General features: G+C 35.3%; 1 protein-coding gene across 2 annotated transcripts in view; it reads left to right on the top strand.

Moving 5' to 3' along the window:
* The window catches only part of LOC110457295 (microphthalmia-associated transcription factor-like), a 58,105-nt gene that overhangs the window by 37,166 nt on the left and 5,254 nt on the right, over positions 1-15,685 (top strand). For both annotated transcript variants that reach the window (XM_021508500.1, XM_021508501.1), the window contains exons 2-4: positions 10,888-11,101; positions 13,812-14,045; positions 15,006-15,110. In XM_021508500.1, coding sequence (XP_021364175.1) covers positions 10,888-11,101; positions 13,812-14,045; positions 15,006-15,110 — 553 coding nt within the window. The remainder of the gene's footprint in view (positions 1-10,887; positions 11,102-13,811; positions 14,046-15,005; positions 15,111-15,685) is intronic.

The following is a 15,685-nucleotide window of genomic DNA, read 5'->3' as shown; positions in this document are numbered from 1 at the left end:
GTTTTTGTTATTTTAATCTGATGAAAATTTATATAATATATATAAAACAATGTATACCTAATAAGAATGAAGTAGGATGATGTATAGAACAATGTATGCAGGTAATAAGATGAAAAATGATGTAGTGATATGTAAAACAATGTATGCTTTATTACAAGATGAAGAATGATGTATTGATATGTAAAACAATGTATGCTGGTTATAGGATGAAGAATGATGTAGTGATATGTAAAACAATGTATGCTGGTTATATAAGATGAAGATGAAGAATGATGCAGTGATATGTAAAACAATGTATGCTTGTTATAAGATGAAGAATGATGTAGTGATATGTAAAACAATGTATGCTGGTTATAAGATTATATAAAAATATGCAAGTTATTGAAATAAAACATTTTGAAAGAAAAAAAAAAGGTTTATGGCGGATAATCTAATATGGACCTGGAGCTAAAAATTGCATTAGAGTACTGTTTCATACTGCTGTGTATAGTTACATTAATTCTGTGATGTTTTGAACAAAAGAATATGTAAAAACATGATTGAATTTCATGAGACATTAATGGGAGTGGAAAAATTTAACTAAAAGCGTTGAGACATTAATGGCAGTGGAAACATGTAACTTAAAGCGTTCTATATTCTTGAAATATGTATGAAGATAACTTCTAAATGTTCCATGAGGCCAAGAGTATTTTTTGAATATTTTGTTTAAATGAATGACCTTCACCCATATTCATGGTGGCACGTGTCAAATATGTTTAAATGTGCAACTTATACTTATAATCAACCATTCTGCCAAAAGTTGAAACTGGCCTGTAGGTTCCTATTGTATAAGGAGTGTTCAAGTTTGTTGAAATAGATTATGTTGATTGACATTCAAGATCGAACATTTTACGAATGAGTCTGGCCTAAAGTAACTACATAGGTGTCACATTATTATACAAATAAATTGACTTTAACATAAATTCAATGTCACAGTGGTTGACAATTATATTTTGGCAGTAGTTTGCTGGAATGGAGTATTATCAAGTTACAAAATTATACATAATTTTGACCTAAATTTTCGGTCACAAGGTTAACAAAAATTCAAGTGACTAGTTCCCAAAAATCAAAAAAGGCTTGGAATGAAAATGCAATGCAGCTTGCTGTGGGTAAGGGGCATGGCAATCTATATGTAAACTGCCAAATGGTGAAAATCAAACTCCATGAAAATAACTCACTAAAAGAGGAATAGCTAGCTAGATTAATGATATTTGGCAGGTATATATAGGTTTAAGCCTTTCATCACTATGAACCACAATAAAATATAAAATATATGAAATCTGAGTAAAATTATTTTTGCTTATAAAGGTTCATGAATACATTAAAAAAGTTTTATTTCATTTAAGTATACATTTTCGGAAAGTAAAAAAGATCACAACATATTTAAGTATTCCAAGCAGTTTCGTTTTTATTGAAGAAATATCAGGTCCAAGTACGTTTGTTCTGCCTCTTTTCACATAAAAGTACTTACTTGGTCATGAAATGTGCCTAATCTTAGCTACTATCCAGCTTTTTCTAGCGTTACAGTAACTTTTCCCAGCTGATTTTTAATACACCATGCCCATAGATCAACTAGTATACTGTTGTATAGCTTATAGCCTGCCATGCTTAGACAGTGGGCTGGGTTATAAGAAAGACTTGACTTGATTTGTTAGCAAGTTAAAATAGAAATTCATATTTAAATAACAATAGGCAGGAAAAGCTGAAATCGTAAAGAGAAACAATTTTTTAACTTGTGCACTGTCCCAGAGTGGTGAATGAAATTCCTTATATGGAGGAAAAGGGGGAGCTTACGGGGGATAGAGAAGTTATATATATATATATATATACCTATGCATTACTGTATGTATAGTCACTTTGATTTTTACCCTAAAGTCTATTGTATGTGTATGAAAGTTTCTGTGGAAAGCATACACATTGTAACCTGTATCAGTTACTCAAGGGAATATTGCGGAAAATTCACTTCGTTAAACGAAGCATAATCATTACTGCAAGGACAGAACTGTAGCAGAGTGCAGGATAATCGCGAGTGCCGCAACTTTCAAATTCAGAATTCAAATTAGGACTTTACATAACTTATATAATATAGTTGCAATATTAAAATTTCGCGTAGTATGTTGCATTGACGGATTTACAAAATCGCATTAACTCATCTCATCATTTGTTTCTATTTTGGAAAACAAAGTTTTTATTTGTACATTAGCAAACATATAAAAATCACTGAAATATTTTTTTTGTAATTTTTAGGAATTAATACAGTTTATTTTGAAATTTTGACATAAATTTCATATTTGTTATAATCAATAATTCCTTCTTACTCAATTCATAATTGAACTACTATGATATATTTGAAAATTATTTTTATGTTTTGGAATGAATTACTTGAAAGTATATTTGTTCTCTGATAGCTAGAACTTAGGGCAAGTTGCATTTCAGATTGCACATATAGTTTGTGCGATATAAATTGAATCTTTCATCCAATTTGCTGAGTTTGCAAAAGGCTTATGCTCAAAAGACAATCTTAGACTTTCTTTGACCACCGTTTTTTAAATATCCTGTACTTAAATTAGCTGAAAACATGGAACAAATGTTTGATAGTGAAACATTTAGTGAAATGGAAGATTTTTGGTACCGAGATCTGGTCTGGGAAAATCCACTTCGGCATCTGGCATATTTGGCTGAACTCACAAATGACTACTGTCAGTACATGAACTATCCGTAAGTATATCGAGAATAATTACAGGGCTTTCTTTACCTCTTAAAAGCCGAGAGCTGCTGACCCCAAACACAGGAGTTTTAACTTGGAGTCAAGTGAAAATTTGTAGAGTCAAACCTTGAAGTTGTCAGAAAAATGTAGTGGACAAATTTTTATATGGTACTTAGAATTTATGCCATCTTTCTTCTCTAAAAAGTTTAATTCATGTTCATTGCAATTAAGAATATTTTACATTCTATGGCATTGTTGTGATTATGTTGTTGGCTAATCAAGATATTTTCAGGTAATAATACAGTTGTTTTTCAGTATTGGGCATTTAGCATGACTGACAGTAATTAAATGTTTGGGACTTGTTTTTCATTTCAGATGAAATCATTTCATTATGAGATGTAAAATAATGGGTTTCATATTCATTTCTAAAATCTTAAGAATCCTTTCTAAATATATGTATTTGCTTTTTCTGAAACATTTAAATTTTCATATCATGTCACATGAGGTTTTAATGAGCGAGGCATTTTCACATCTTTAATTGCCTATGAATACATAAAATATTTTAAGGCTGAAAGTACATGGTCTAGATTTGGAAATTCAAGCAGACGAAATGTTAAAACACTCAAAACCTGCTTTGTTATGATAAACAGTTTTTTTGTACTGTTGTGGTTTCGGACCGATGCATCTACTAAGATATGTAAGTTTTACTACAACATGAGGTGCCGAAATTTACGATCTTATTATGTATAGGGTACTTGTTGATTATAATACCAATGTAGTGTGTCTCATTTATTTTGCAAAATAGCATCTTGCTTTCATCCTAGATACATAGATACCATGCGCTTTAACGGCTCTTCCACAAAACGTGATGTTGAGGGTAATTAATTTCATAACGATACATATGCTGACAACCTGGTAGTGTTATTATAATCCTTTATCCTTGGCCAATAAGAACAGAATAAGTTGTTGTGTAAGGTATTTTTCTTTAAGTAAGTAGCCAATCATAGCAGAAAGGGTGATTTATGTAAGGTACGTTACCTGTCTGACCCCTCCCCTACATTCTACGCAACAGGCCTAGACATGTTACGCAACTGATCATGTACTTAATGCCAGATGAGGTGTAGTTTCACCGACTTTTTCGTTACACGCAAACCACATATGAACGCAGTCATGCTTTTTATAATACATTGTTGTTTGATAATGATGAGTTAACCATACATTTATTATAGAAGGAATTGTATCTGTTTCTAACACCTGATGATAATAATTAAGCCAACAATACGTTAATTGTACATTAAGTATATTCCGTACCTAAAATAGAATAAACTGGTGCGTTGACCAATCAAATCATCCTGGTTGACTGGGGCATCACCTAGCTTGTCAAAATTAAATGACGAGAAGGGAATCCCAAAACGTTATCATTTTAAATAATTCTCTTCTGCAAAAAGAGATTAATCTTTTCTTTATCAAAAATGTCAAAACTAGAATGTTATCATCTCACATCCTAAATCTTTCTCACTTCAACCTCCTCACGACTTCAAAGATATTCATAGTCTATTATATGTGGTGATACATGTATGAAAATTGCGCTTGAGGGTGTAGAATTTGAGACAGAACTAACGATATGCTGAGGATTTTACCCCAAATTCACACTCGAGGGTCAATTCTTTTCTCCAAACTCTTAACCCAAATTTTGGTAAAACACATGCATGCAATGCTTAACACAGCACGATTCCTTAATAGTATACACTTAAACTAGGGTTATATTGGAAAGAAAGCAGGGAAAAAAGTATGGTATACAATTGTTTACCTCAAATTTATTTAAGCATTTGCAAACATTTTGAAAAAAAAAGTATAATCTATGAGGTGGTGTCGTTTGCTGAGGGCAAGAGCACCGTAGTCACGCATTCTGACCTTACAATAAAAAAGGTCACCAAATGCACTCATGTGAGATTAATAAAATCTTTTCCAGGGTCAAGTTATAAATAAGGTGATTCAAATCTGAGGGTTGGAATATCCAAGAAAACTTGAGGTTTACTGAATTTTTTCTTGATATAGCATATCCGAAAATTTGAATGATATTTAAAAGGACTCCTTTCCCACTGCGCTGTGGTTTGGACTCTATGTAGTAATAACTGTAGCACAGTTTGACCCGGCTACTCTCGTTGACCAAGTTGGGTAGCTAGTTAGCTTAATTGGCTACAGCAATAATATAACAATCTGAATTCAAGTCCTGAGTGAGGGGTTGAATTCCGGTCCGGCCCTGCTGAACTGTTACATCAAGAACAATGTTGTTGATTTATATTTTGTTTAGTTCATATATCTATTCTCATAAAAATCCTGCAAGGTATGGTTTTCTTTTCAGAAATACTTTTTCAAAGCTATAGTCTTGCAGGAAAAAGCAATTTCCAATACTTCGTTACAGTTTGTGACAGTGGTACGGGGATCCTTAAATACATTTGCTGCATTTACAATCAAAAAGCTACAAAAACAATATTTGAAAGCATTATTCAAATCCTTACCAGTCAAAGTATGGGCTTATTTCATTGTGCTTATTTTGATTTCACAATCATTCATAGCTGTCAACCTTCCCCTTCAGGAGGGAGACTCTCTCATTTTGACCAAAATTTACCAATCTCCCTCGATTAACTCCCTCATTCAAGTCCAAACTCAAAATCTACATCCTGTGGTCAAATGATCTCCTAGTTACTGCAGGGTGTGTGTATTGATCATAACAGGTGTGTGTGCATCAGCTGAATGTTTTTTGGAATCATTTTGATGCATAAAAAAGGAAAGAGAAATTGAGCAAAGCCGTTTCAGTTGTGTTTCACACACTTTCTCCATCATTGGAAATGTGGAATGAGGGCGATCTCCCTCATTCGCGGTTTCAGAGGTTGACACCTTATATCATTATAATGTTAATTAACCCCCTCCTGTGTAATATAGCAATCACACAGGATGTCTGTCTGTTTGTCCTTATACCTTTCTTGTCCAGAACAATGCTCAAACGTTGTATATGGGTTGCTGAATGGTAGAGGAAGTCACCTATGTAATTTGGGCTTGATTCATCAAAGGTCAAGGTTGGCATCACTTAACTCATTTACCCCTGAAATTTCATAATGAACTATTCCAACCTTTGAATTGGAAGAGTTCAAATGTGTCGTCAGGGGTGAATGAGTTAAATTTCAGAACAATGATTACATAATGCTTTGACTTGGTATGTGAGTTACCCTAGAAAATAGGAGGTCTGTCAGAGGTCAAGGTCACTAATACTGAAAAAATATTTTTTTCTTGTATGGATCCTTACTTCAGAGCAAATGATCTGAGATGAGGCTTAGACTTCTTAGACTTTTCTTAGACTTGCTAGATGATGTAAGTTGCCTAAGGAAATAGGAAGAAACATGACTGTAAGGGGTCGACTGGTCCATCAGATGTCAAGGTCACTGTAACTAAAAATAAAATGTCCTTGTCCAGATACTAATTTTAAAACAATTGTTAGCACAAGGTTCAGACTTTGTGTGTGAGCTGCCCAAGAGAAGAAGAACTTATTGATTAAGCTTAGTTTTGGTGTGTGGGAAAATAATTTCTATTTTTCGAAATTTTGGACGTGTTTGGGACCTAACTTTTCTCGCGCAATTTCTAGGTTATGGTTTTGGTGCAAGTTTCTTCAGTGATGAACAGTTCAGTTAGATCATGAAAATATTTTTTTATCACATAGACATGACACTGCCTACCAGGTCCTTTAAATAACAAACAAACAAAAAAACATTGGATAGGGTCAGACGGGTGGGTGTATTATGCATCCGTTTGCGGTGCTCTTGTTTTTAATTGCCACAGCTGGTGTTTGCAGAAAAAGGTACATTTCAGAAATCCTGTATTTGAGCATTTGTCTTTTTGTAGACGTCTTTCCATTGTCTCGTCTTTCCATTGTCTCATCTTTCCATTGTCTCGTTACTTTTTCAAGATTATATGTTATTGTTGTAATATATATATGGTCATTATACATTAAATGAAAGAGTATAGAACATACAGCTCTTATCAAATGTTGAATAAAACACTTTTTTACAATATACACAGGTTGTATCCCTTGGGTATTCTAGCTGTCACATAGCATTATCATTTTCTTCGTGATTTAGTGGCTGATTTTTTGTGTCTTTTAACTATCTGGAATTTCAGAAAATCTCCCATGTCATCAAGATCTCTAAGATGCGTGTCCTGAAGATTTGAAACTTTTTCTAAATTTCACGAAATGTGTTGCATTTTATACTTTTATCAGTGATCTTGTTTCACAACCATTGATATTTTTTTCCGAATAAATCACTTAAATGATCAACATACTTTGAAGATAGAGTATGCCCATTGTGTGTTTTATGTTTCGTCTTTGCATTCTCTGGTAATCAGATTCTATGTTCCTAATGGGGGAAAGTGACATCTGAAAGTACTTTGATTTGTATACTAATGTTTCAGCAATCCAGATTACATCTGATTTATTAGTGCAACTAAACTGTTAATTGGTGCACCTAGTTCTCTCCTTGGTCTGTCTTCAGGTCTTAGAACATATGAACCCTGGTGTGCCTGATTGACTCTCGTTGTCAATGCCAAATTGTGTCTGACTGCTAAACAGGGTCTTATAACAATTACATAGATATTGTTTTATTTTTGAGGCAGCCCTAGTAATGAAAGTTTTATAATTTTATTTTTGAGGCAGCGCTAGTAATGAAAGTTTTATAATTTTATTTTTTAGGCAGCCCTAGTAATGAAAGTTTTATAATTTTATTTTAGAGGCAGCCCTAGTAATGAAAGTTTTATAATTTTATTTTTGAGGCAGCGCTAGTAATGAAAGTTTTATAATTTTATTTTTTAGGCAGCCCTAGTAATGAAAGTTTTATAATTTTATTTTAGAGGCAGCCCTAGTAATGAAAGTTTTATAATTTTATTTTAGAGGCAGCCCTAGTAATGAAAGTTTTATAATTTTATTTTAGAGGCAGCCCTAGTAATGAAAGTTTTATAATTTTATTTTTTAGGCAGCCCTAGTAATGAAAGTTTTATAATTTTATTTTAGAGGCAGCCCTAGTAATGAAAGTTTTATAATTTTATTTTTGAGGCAGCCCTAGTAATGAAAGTTTTATAATTTTATTTTAAAATGTAAACAGTGACCAGCAAGAATATTAATGACAGCTTAAAGATCGCTGTCCCACACTGCACCATGGTTTTTACTACATTCAGTAACCTCCCCTTAACTCATTCACCCCTGAAGACACATTTGAACTCTTCCAATTCAAAGGTTGGAATAGTTCATTATGAAACTTCAGGGGTGAATGAGTTAACCTCCGTTTGGGTATAACTAGACCACATTTGTTTTAGACTACTTCTGATGACCAGGTAGCTCAATCTGTTAGGGCGATGGTATAACAATCTGAAGTCCAGGGTTCGAATCCCAGTGACTTCCTCAAGGATCCCCTTTCCACTAAAACCGTAATTAATGACTGGAGGTTATTTTTCTGCATAACTAAGGCTTTGATAAATCATTTCTAAATAGAAAACAATGCCTTTAGGGACTTTTCTCAGAAATAATAAAGATGAAATAAACGAAATATCATTAAAATCACACAAACTTTTCAAAAAGAAATTGAATTTGATATATGATATAGAGATATGAGCAATGCAGCTTATTACAACAGAATCTAATATATAATGCTTGCGTTATTATATACAGGTCCCAGTCAGGTGTTAAGTCCAGACAAGTTTCACTGCGTATAAATACATCTTCATCGCCCCTACATGTTGTGGCTGTGGTTGTGCAATCTTATCCCAATCTTGTCTGCGCTAGATTATTGATAAATTATCAGAGGCCAGCTAAGGAGAGCTTCTGGGCTTTACTAAATATGCATTTATCTTTCTCCATTCAAATTTGCGCTAAATTGTGTTAATGGTTTATGGCACAGACAAATGAAACGAAACAAAAATGAATTTGAAATGACAATAAGGGGGGAAATTGTGTCTGAAGGGATAAGTGAAAGAACTACAGGGCTTGAGCTCAATGTGTGAGAAAATTGGGTGGGCCCATTGTTGTTACTGTGTTGACATGCTCCGAACGTTATCTGCACATGATATATAGGTTAATTCGGATGATCCTACAATCATAACCTGATCTTTAACCTGTCTACCTATCGGTGGGAGCAGCCATTATCTCTATTGTCCAACAGGGGAGCCATCATTTATCTTGTAGTTGATTTAGTATTTCGGGTATTAACACAGACATGTACTATAGGTGTTTCATCAAAGACAGACACTGAATCCCTGTGTGAGAAAGGCAAGATTTTAATTTTCTTTCATGGATTTGAGAAATACACAAACATAATACACACAAGATAATAAGATGTCGGAAATTGGTGTGAACATTTTTCCGGTGTGTCGCTTTAGGTAAATATGATGATCGTTTATTGTTTGGAGCTTGTGAAAAAATAGGTTGAATCAGCTTTTTGTTGGATAAGATAATATATAATGATCTGTGCAAAAAGACTGGCTTAGCCTTTTGTTTGAAATATGTTTATTTTCCTAGGTAAACATTTATAGGTCTTCTAACTGAATGTGCATCTGATTCATAGCAGTTAAGGAAGAACGTTCGTCCTAGTGGTTTTGTTTATATCTCCGACAAAGAAGATTTCCAATTTGTTCAGCATATTTTTGGATTTGGTAGTTGTGTGCCTATTTAACAAAGCCAAGAGTTTTACATTCGAAGGAAATCTTAATTTTCATGATATTTTATCTAATTTCCGTTTTTACCAAAACACCTCTGCCATAGAGGTCAATCCCTGGACCTGATCTGGTTATAAAACAGGGAGCTTTTACATGGCTCTATCTATCTTGATATTTGTAATGTAAATACTTTTCCGCAACATTTCTGGCAATGATTCGAACAGTTCCAAATCCCTGAATAGGCCCACAACACATTGTATAATTGTGTTTGTATGTATAGAGAGGAAATAACTTAACTTTAATAGGAAATTGACATTTCCAGGCCTGTATTTAGCAGAAAAATGGTGGGAGTTTGCATAGTATAATGGATTTGATACATAAAACAATGGAAACATAACTTAGATTTCATTACATTTGTATATTGTATGCATGTGTGTGTGCACATGCCTGGGTATATGAGTGTGTGTGCATATAATGGGGATGTGTGTGCATGTGCACATGTCTGGGGATATGTGTGTGTGTGCACATAATGGGGATGTGTGTGTGTGTGCACATAATGGGGATGTGTGTGTGTGTGCACATAATGGGGATGTGTGTGCATGTGCACATGTCTGGGGATGTGTGTGTGTGTGTGCACATAATGGGGATGTGTGTGTGTGTGCACATAATGGGGATGTGTGTGTGTGTGCACATAATGGGGATGTGTGTGTGTGTGCACATAATGGGGATGTGTGTGCATGTGCACATGTCTGGGGATGTGTGTGTGTGTGTGCACATAATGGGGATGTGTGTGTGTGTGCACATAATGGGGATGTGTGTGTGTGTGCACATGTCTGGGGATGTGTGTGTGTGTGTGCACATAATGGGGATGTGTGTGTGTGTGCACATAATGGGGATGTGTGTGTGTGTGTGCACATAATGGGGATGGGTGTGTGTGTGCACATAATGGGGATGTGTGTGCATGTGCACATGCCTGGGTGTGTGCTCATGTCCTTCTCCAATGGTAATTATTTATGGCAATTGCTTCCTTTGTCTTCTCAAACAAGTTTACCAAACATTTTGAACTGTTACATTTTTGGGCAAAAGTGTGTGACACATCAAAACTAACTTAGTGACCTACATTTTCCAATTCACTGTGCATGAAGGAAATTGGCTTCAAGGTCAGTGTACCCTCACATACTTATAAAGGTTTACTGTATACATGTTATTGCAAAGTTAAATTAGTCACATTTTCCGCTCACTGAACAAAACAAAAACAAAGTCAAATTTTTGAGAAAGTGTTTATAGTCAAGTTGAAACACCATGCAGGGACAATGGATGTCGACCAAATCATTCATTTCAAGTTACATGTTAGAACATTGCCCATCCAATTGATACACATTGTATTATGAACCGAGGGGGAACTGTTAAAAATATTCAAAAACATCATTTCTTGGTTGCAGCCCGAAGGTAGAACTGAAACATGTGAACATGCCACTGCGGGCGAACCTTAGGCAGCAGCTCCAGAAAGCGCAGCTTGCGGAGGAGGTAGAGCGAGAGAAGGACACATCACTTCTGTCACAGTCCCATCGTCATGTCTCCACCAAGCCTCAGGTCATCCAGGTGCCAATGTCCAGCTCCCTCAACTCTGGGGAAGTCCCAGTCCATATCCTCAAGGTAAGAAAATATGTATTTCAAGGTTATATTTATATATATTTATTCATTTTTTTTTATTTCATATGTAAAAATAAAAAAATGGTTGGATTCTGTTATGAAAATTTACAACAATTAAAACATGAATATGAATTTTGTCCCTTAGTAAGGAATAAATCTATGTAAAAGATTTGGCCTCCTCCTTGAAAAACATTTCCAAGGTTTTCTTGTAACACCTGTTTTATCATAGTACCGTAGATCAATGCTACAAGATCATATCATTAACCCTGTGGCTTCAAAACACAATGTGAAAACCCTGTGGCATCATCATCATTGTAAGATGCATGTGGCATCAGCATCATTGTAAGATCCATGTGGCATCAGCATCACTGTAAGATCCATGTGGCATCATCATCATTGTAAGATCCATGTGGCATCAGCATCATTGTATGATCCATGTGGCACCATCATCACTGTAAGATCCATGTGGCATCAGCACCATTGTAAGATCCATGTGGCATCAGGATCACTGTCAGATCCATGTGGCATCAGCATCACTGTAAGATCCATGTGGCATCAGCATCATTGTAAGATCCATGTGGCATCATCATCACTGTAAGATGCATGTGGCATCAGCATCATTGTAAGATCCATGTGGCATCATCATCATTGTAAGATCCATGTGGCATCAGTATCATTGTAAGATCCATGTGGCATCATCATCACTGTAAGATCCATGTGGCATCATCATCATTGTAATATCCATGTGGCATCAGCATCATTGTAAGATCCATGCGGCACCATCATCACTGTAAGATCCATGTGGCATCAGGATCATTGTAAGATCCATGTGGCATCAGGATCACTGCAAGATCCATGTGGCATCAGCATCACTGTAAGATCCATGTGGCACCAGCATCACTATAAGATCCATGTGGCATCATCATCATTGTAAGATCCATGTGGCATCAGCATCATTGTAAGACCCATGTGGCATCATCATCACTGTAAGATCCATGTGGCATCAGGATCATTGTAAGATCCATGTGGCATCAGGATCACTGTAAGATCCATGTGGCATCAGCATCACTGTAAGATCCATATAGCATCAGCACCATTGCAAAAAAAAGTGGCACCAGGATCATTGTAAGAACCCTGTGGCATCAGCATAATTGTCAAAAAAAATGTGGCATCAGTATGATTGTAAGAACTCTCTGGCATCAGCATCATTGTAAAAAAACATGTGGCATCAGCATCATTGTAAGAACCATGTGGCATCAGCATCATTGTAAAAACCCTGTGGCATCAATATCATTGTTAAATCCCTGTGGCATCAGCATCATTGTAAAAAAACTGTGGCATCAATATCATTGTGAAATCCGCTGTGGCATCAGCATCATTGTAAAAAAAACTGTGGCCTCAAAGTCATTGTGAATACCTTGTTGCCTTAAGGTCCCTGCTAAGTACACCTGTAATATGTATGCACAATTTGATTATTTTATGGTAATTTTCATAGTGGTGTTTGGGTTGTTATAGATTTGCAAATGAGCCAGATCTGAAAGTAAAGATATGTTGTAAGCAAAAAACTAACAATAAAAGCCTTAAAATATATATGCAAATTTTTCAATAGATAACCAGAAATATTTAAGATTCAAAAAAAAATGTGAGTGAAAGCCTTAGTCAAGCAGAACAGGATTTTATGAAAAATGAGAAAAAAACCCAAGAAGTTTCATTGATGAGCCAACTGTCAACACTACTCTGTCTCAAGTACACCAATACGACAAAGTACACTAATGTGAAGAGTTCAAGGCGATAATCAACACAAACCGCCCTCCTGAACTGTAGTTATCATTGAAAATACAATGTCCAGGCCAGGAACTGTGTATGTGCCCCCCTCCCCCATCCTTTTCTTTCAGAGGTGACAATTTAACAGACAAAATGTCGTCTTAAGTGTAGACGGAAATACGCGCTTACATTCTCTGTCAGATGACCAGTATCAGATTCCCTCCTTTTTTCCCTGAAAAATCACAATGGGTTTGTCCTGGTGATTGTTTATAGCCAGTCTAATGTGAGCCAGAGGGATGACAGTCTGGACGTGAAAATTGTCTGATAATTAGACATATTTAGTGAGTAAAACATATGATTTAGCCTCACAGCTTGAAAGGGGATGACTGATGGTAGACTTAGGGTACAAAGGTTAGAGCAGGAATCCCAAGGGAACAGGGATACAGTCTACTCATCATTTCCTGTCCCTACACAATATGATTAAGCACTTTATTTTCTGTCGATGAAACTTGTTGTAAGATTCAGTATTGAAAGATTGCATTAGTGTAAGTAGGTTTTCTTATGGACATTTCAAGGCACACATTTTTAAAACATTCAAATATTTTGAAAACTTGAGTTTACTGATCTGATACTTCCTTATTGAAACCATAAATTCTCTAAGATTTTTTGTAATTATTTCCTTAACTATTTTTTTTTATCTCTTTTTTTTTCAGTATGATAACTAAATTATTCCTGAGTGAAAAATGTGAATTCCACTTTTTCTTTTTATTGATTTTTTGGCAACTGTTGGATATTTTGTTTTTATGAAGTACTGATATTTTTAGGTGACATATTTAGTATTAACTTTTCTTGAACCCTAACGATCAAATCTATCAAATAGTTGTAATGAGTCATTATGCAATCTTTGCCTTGTTACAAATCATCATCTATAATCATTGTTATTTTGCAGGTTCAGACACAGCTGAAAAATCCGACACTGTTCCATGTACAGGAGAATAAAAAACGTCAGATCCAGGCATTCCTAAGTAAGTCCCTGGACAGTCCTGGGGCCATACAGTCTCTGCCAAATATCTCCACAATGACCATCAACACCAATGAATTAGGACTGAGTGGGAGTGCGCCGGTTGACCCGGACAGTCCTCTGTCTGTTGGACTGAGTAGCTGTGCCACCAGTGTTTCTGACGTAAGTCAGTGTTAACATACAAAATGTCAAAAGTGCTCGATGACTAGATAGTTAAAAGTTGTGATCTGGAACCATTTGTTTAAATCTTGATAAGCTTAAAAAGTAAATGTAGATTTTCAAAATACAATATTTTAAAAAATGTGCAAATGTTTTCTTGTCTCCGGATATTGATATTGAATGACATTTCGTTATAATTCTAATTTTTGATATTTTTGAAATCATATAAAATGAAACATTTGGATTCAACAGTCCGAAAGCTAAACTCACTCTGTACAAATCGTCCCAGACGTTACGATTTGCTACTTGTTTAACAAATTACGTAGCCAGGGTCTTCTACTAGAAGAAACTTCAGTCACACTGAAGATATTTTACACTTGTCATCATTACCAGATTTCCCACTGTGAGATTTTAGTTAGTGCCATTATCAAACATAGATACGTTTGATTTTAACCGTATGAGAAATAGAGCCAGATCTGCATCTTACTTTACCTTGACCATTAACATCAATTTTTCATTACTTTGATAACATGGAAAACTTCTCAAATCAAGCATGAAGTAGTTGTCCAAATTGCACCTTGTCAATCACCTTCAAAAGTAGGAACACAAAGAATTCAAGACTATGTTCATTTCTCGTACATTTGTAGTACATGTAGTAAGATATTTATGTTAAAGAACATTTTTGATTTGAGATGTGATCAGTGTAGGTGGGAATTGTGTATCAGGGAAATAATATGGAACATTTTTACAGGGTTATAAAATAATTCTGTGGATACATATATATATTGTTTATCTTATGGTAAACTGATAAAATATATCATTTGTCAACATTTGAATTTGTGTTCCTGTAAATCAGAATGATTTTGTCCCACCCAATATTCACTCTCTAGCCTTTTAAAACTGAATTAACACAGTACTGATTTCACTTTGATGCTAAATGTAACATTGTTTTGTTTGCTGTAGATGGACAACCTTCTTAGCGATATTCTCAGTCTAGAACCTGTCGATGTCACAGTGGATCATGATCTCAACTCCATAGAGCCATCTCTCACACATATGTCCTCCACGGTAAGTCTCTCTCACACATATGTCCTCCATGGTAAGTCTCTCTCACACATATGTCCTCCACGGTAAGTCTCTCTTACACATATGTCCTCCACGGCAAGTCTCTCTCACACATATGTCCTCCATGGTAAATCTCTCTTACACATATATCCTCCACGGTAAGTCTCTCTCACACATATGTCCTCCACGGTAAGTCTCTCTTACACATATGTCCTCCACGGTAAGTCTCTCTAACACTTAGCTAGCATTCAACAATTCTAGCACTGCCCAACCATGTTCTCATTTACAGCTGAGTAGACTGGAACAAGCAGAGTAAAGTATCTTGCTCAAAGATACAACACAGTGTTGTGACGAGACTCAAATCCGCAATCCTTTGGTCACAAGCCAAGCATCCTACCACTAGACTACCGTGCCTCCTTAATTCTTTCTCTCGTTATAGTCCTCTAAGGAAAACTCTGGCCTATCATTATAAGTCTTTCATTTTTGTAAAATCTTTCTCACGCAACATCTTCTTTGTATGGTAAGTACGCCACACACATATGTCCACACTAGATCGCTGACCTTTATAAAAATCTTCC

This window comes from Mizuhopecten yessoensis, unplaced genomic scaffold (assembly GCF_002113885.1).
Source record: "Mizuhopecten yessoensis strain PY_sf001 unplaced genomic scaffold, ASM211388v2 scaffold9073, whole genome shotgun sequence".
NCBI classification, from domain to species: Eukaryota; Metazoa; Mollusca; class Bivalvia; order Pectinida; family Pectinidae; genus Mizuhopecten; species Mizuhopecten yessoensis.
Note: the sequence above shows the minus strand (reverse complement) of the source record. Positions and strands in the feature narration are given on the sequence as shown.